Source organism: Lathyrus oleraceus, chromosome 4 (assembly GCF_024323335.1).
Source record: "Lathyrus oleraceus cultivar Zhongwan6 chromosome 4, CAAS_Psat_ZW6_1.0, whole genome shotgun sequence".
NCBI classification, from domain to species: domain Eukaryota; kingdom Viridiplantae; phylum Streptophyta; class Magnoliopsida; order Fabales; family Fabaceae; genus Lathyrus; species Lathyrus oleraceus.
This window is the reverse complement of record NC_066582.1, coordinates 374,194,963-374,200,041: the sequence shown is the minus strand read 5'-3', so window position 1 is coordinate 374,200,041 and position 5,079 is coordinate 374,194,963. Positions and strand designations below refer to the sequence as shown.

The 5,079-nt window shown below is 38.6% G+C and overlaps 1 protein-coding gene across 1 annotated transcript; it reads right to left on the bottom strand.

Moving 5' to 3' along the window:
- Nucleotides 1-3,549: 3,549 nt before the first annotated feature.
- On the bottom strand, nt 3,550-4,383 carry LOC127137576 (U11/U12 small nuclear ribonucleoprotein 31 kDa protein). The gene has a single exon (XM_051064030.1). The coding sequence runs from the start codon at nt 4,381-4,383 to the stop codon at nt 3,550-3,552; it is 834 nt and encodes a 277-aa protein (XP_050919987.1).
- Nucleotides 4,384-5,079: the final 696 nt, after the last annotated feature.

Below are 5,079 nucleotides of genomic sequence, written 5' to 3'. Positions count from 1 at the left end.
TGGAAATAAAATATTTCTCCGTCTATTCTGGGTGTATCAACCAGGTATCATAGGTTTTTCTTTCTGTAAACCAATTATACAAACTGATGGTACATGGTTGTATGGAAAATACAAAGGAACGTTACTGATGTTAGTGGCACAAGATTGGAACATCAATATTTTTTCAATCGTCTTTGCCCTAGTTGAAGGGGAGACTGCTGAGGGATGAAGTTTTTTCCTAAGAAATCTCTGATTGCACGTTGCACCTCAGCCTAACTTATGTTTGATCTCCGACAGACACCCTTCAATCATCAGTGCATATAATAACATTGACAACGGCTGGCAAAATCCTCCTTCGACGCATGTGTTATGTAATAGACATATTGCTCAGAATTTCATGCGGGAAATCAAAGATAAGACGTTGCGGAAGAAGGTTGTCAATGCAGGTTACGCATTATCAAAACCATCTTTCAAACACTACCACAAGGAAATAAGATTGTCAAACGAAGATGCGGTACGGTGGATCCATGGTATTCCTTTGGAGAAGTGGACCAGGGCATACGACAACGGTCAACGTTGGGGCCACATGACAACAAATCTTGTGGAATCAATGAACTCTGTCTTCAAAGGCATCCGTAACCTACCAATAATCGCTTTGGTGCATGCTACATATTTCAGGCTAAGGGCGTTGTTTGAAACCAGACGCTTAAAATGGAGTTCAGTGTTGCAATCTGGACAGTTGTTCAGTGATGCTTCGATGAAATTCATCAGACATGAAGCTGCCAAAGCAAACACACATGTGGTTACGGTCTTTGACCGAAGTAAAGGTTGGTTTAGTGTTGTCGAGTCCATGGATCACAATGAGGGCATGCCGATGGGACAGTACAGTGTCGAAATAGATAGAGGTTAGTGCGACTGCAGAAAGTTCCAAGCCTTTCGTACCCCCACTCCCATGTCCTTGCGGCATGCTCAAAGGTTCGAAGGGATCCATCATACTTGTTATCTGAAGTTTACAAAATCGTCAGTCTTTCAAATGTTTATAAAATTAGTTTTTTCGTAGTGGCAAAAGAGGATTATTTGCCAGAATATCAAGGGGACATCGTCTGGCACAACGAAGTTATGCGAAGGAAGAAAAATGGTCGCCCAAACAGCATCCGAATTTGAACCGAAATGGATACTGCGAACAAAATGGTTAGACTATGTAGTTCATGTCGTCAACTAGGTCACAATCGTAATAACTGTCCTAGTGTTAGAATGGGCACAACCAGATAAGTTTACATGTACCTCTATTGCAATATATGTAAAATTAAATTTATTTCATATTAGACGTCTGTCACGAAAGTACCATTGCATAAACAGTAACACATATAATTATAACAAATACAAGAACTATGCAATTACAACCAGCAAAACAATTTTGAACATGTAATGCATCATCCTACGAGCGTCTTGGTCTGTCTTAATATCCACCAATTCGCGTAATTCTCCGTGTTGGTTGAACGTGGACACAAGCCATTGTATTCTTCTAATCCGTTCACCCTCTCCAATTTCTCCCTCTAACCAACTGTACAACGTCCGATTAAGACGTTCAAACATATTTGTGTTCTAAAGTCGAATCTGTACCGGAGCCGCAACGGCAAAAATATTACATCAGCACTTTGTTTTTGAATGTATGCAGACATTGTTGAAACAGGGAAAATTGAAATTGATGGTGGTTGAATTGTATTAGGAGATGAGTTTGAGTGAAAAATATTGCATCCAATGCGTGGTATTTATAGAGACGGACAAAACATGTGGGCGCTTGAGGGATTGACGCCCACATGACCATCACATGCAGCTAGATGAATTAGCGCCCACACAACCAAATGCACCTAGGCGCCACTAGCATTGACGCCTCCTCATGAGGCCCAATGCAGGCGCCACTAGTATTGGCGCCTCCTCATGAGGAGCGCAATGCATGCGCCAATGCTAGTGGCGCCTCCTCGTGAGGAGCGCAATGCATGCGCCAATGTTATTGACGCCTCCTCTTTATGCATTGGGGGTGCCCCAGTTCATCTGACGCATCCTCTACCAAACCTGGTTATTTTGATAATCTTTTTAAATAATTAGTTATTTTGAAAAAAAACTAAAAATAATTATTATTTTGAAAAAAAATTCCAAACTTTTACCTACTTCCTCTTCAAGAACACCCATATTAATCCTATTTGAATCTGCTCAAACTTCAACAAAATTCAAGAAACCGATATCCTGAATTTCACAAAACTCCCAATATCTTTATATCTGAGTCCAATTATCGTACTATGTAATCAAGCTTCATGTTAATCCTATTCATAGAGGATATGAACTCTACTATTTTCATTAACTTGTGCCATAAGACAATGATTGAATTAGTAAAAAATATGAGCATACAAAAGTATATAGACAATCATGAATATGGTATCTATCGGTTATATATAACTGTCAACTGAATATGGTTTCAGAGTTATAGATATATCCAAAACCAACAATGCTTAAAACCAACAGTGCAACACTAACAATTGACCCCAAACTCCATATAATATAACTATACTTAATCCGATTCAAAGCCATAATTCAGAAAGAAAGGAAATAGCATAACAATAACCAATTTCTTTTTCTAAATATCATTACAATGACATTCAAGATCAGCCCATGGTTCAAAAAGTTACAGAATAATTAAACCTATAATTTAAAGCCTAGTGTCGAGGGTGAGGCACAAATTGGTATTATTCTCCAGCTCAGCCAAGTGATTATGCATGAAAAGGATACCACATTTTCTCTGGGAGAAGCAATATAAGCATTCTAAGAGAAACTTGAGAAATACTCATCAATCTGCATAAAAATGCTCAGTAGACATCAAAGAGTAAAGGTAATCAGAAGAACTGTTACCCATGGTTTTAAACTGCTTTCCACAAGAACGGCGACAGTAATTGTGACTACAAGTCTACAACCTATGCTTTTCAAGATCTCAACAACCACATCAAATCCAGCTATATCTGACTACAATATTCTACATATCAAATATCATAACATAACCACCACAACTGTAATTAAAAACCTTACTTATATGATAACAAGATGTGCATAAAGTAAACCAGGGTGTTACAATTTGATTACATTACATGTTTTAACTGAACCAAAATAAAAAACATAACGAACAGGCTTTTCCTTTCTGTTTTACAGGTAAACCGAATGCTAAATTAAGCCGATAAATAAGAGACTCGTCTGTCATCATTCATTAACTATGAAAATATGGAATACACAAAAATGCTCATCACCAATTCACCACCACTATCACTAATTACTACCACAATAACTAATAACTAACATGTGCTTGTGATCAAAACCATAAACACATCCAACCAAGCCAACAACATATAAACAATTTCATCAATTACACCATATCTTGATAAAAACAAAAAATTGCCATTTAGATCTATGAAACACTGGCACATATATAGACACGACACACAGGACTAGTTGAATAATGCGGTAATGCGGAATACCAAACACACACCTTCAATCTGAAGTGTCAATGCTACATAGTCATGATCAATCATCATCATCATGATCACTCTCATCACTGAAATACACAGATTTCTTCCCTTTCTTCTTCGTCTTGTTGTTGTCCAAACCCTCATCATCATTTCTGTTTCTCCCCAGCAACCTTTCACCCGCTTCATCATCCACAACAGAAGCCCAATTATCGTCAAACTGCTCCGCAGCAATCTGACCACCCTCCTCCTCCTCCTCATCACCTTCCTCCTCCCCATCCCTATCCCTCCGCCCACTAAATCCCCGTCGCGGCTTCTTAGGCTGAGGCCGCGGCCTCGGCCCCAACTGATTCTTAGGACACTCATACGACAAATGACCATGCCCCCCACACTCATAACACAAAGCAGTCTCAGTATTGTACACGCGCTTCCGAATAAACTCCGGAGCACGTCCATTATCAGCAGCAATAGAAGCAGTTAGAGTCCTTCCATTGAGAATCTTCTTATTCATCTCCGCCACGGCGCGTTGGGCGTCATTACGAGAAACGAATTGGACAAACGCGACACCGCGGCTTAGGCGCGTGTGACGGTCTTTGAGAACGGTTACACGCGCGATGCGGCCGAAAGTAGAGAAGAGCGTATGGAGATCGGAGTTTGTTAGGGAGTAATCTAGATTAGAAACGTATAGCGTCGATTTTGATGGTGCTAAGGGTTCACATGTTCCTCCTATTGATGATCCTTTGTTGTTCGGTTTTGATTGGGGTTGATTACTGGATGTGGTGCCGGTGGTGGTGTTGGGGGTTGAGGACGAAGCGCAGTAGCGGTAGTAGAAAACGTCGTCGTCTTCATCGATGTCGCTGTGTTTTCGTTTGTGTTTCTTCTTGCTTGACATTTTTTTCGGTTCAGGTTTTTTGTTTCCGGCAACGGCGTTCGGTTTCCGGCGACGGAATTAGTTCTCCGATGCTTCTTTAATCTATAGAGGAAATCTGAGAGTGGAGAGATTCTATAATGCGTTTGAGAAACCCTAGAGAAGTGAAGCGAAACTCCAAGCGGATCTGGACATGGATCCGGATATTTTGGATTGGTTTTATATATGGTTTTATCCATTCTTATTTTTTTATAAGCAGTACTATCCATATGTAAATGGACAACTTGCTCACCGCCAGAGTACTTGTAAAGATAGCATAAAACTAAAAATTATTATGTTTTAATATTTTTTTGTTTAATTGGTCAGCCACCCATCTGCATATATAAATTTTAATAATTTTTTGTTAGTATGATGCTAGATTTTTTAAGACAAAAATTTCTAGTTCGTTAGATATACAATTTTATTATATTATTTTAGATTATATTTTAATATCTTAAGATAAATAGAGTTATTGAAATTTAGCAAAAATAGAATAGAGTGAAATAGAGATTTTATTACTTTATTATTTGAATAATTAGCGATAAAAACAAAGTATGTTTTTGATTCTGCTCATATAAAAGAGAAACAATACTGATGGAAAGTGATGAAAATTTTCATTCTGCTCATATTAAAGGGAACAATACTCGTAGAAAGTGATCAATACTAGTAGAAAGTGATGTA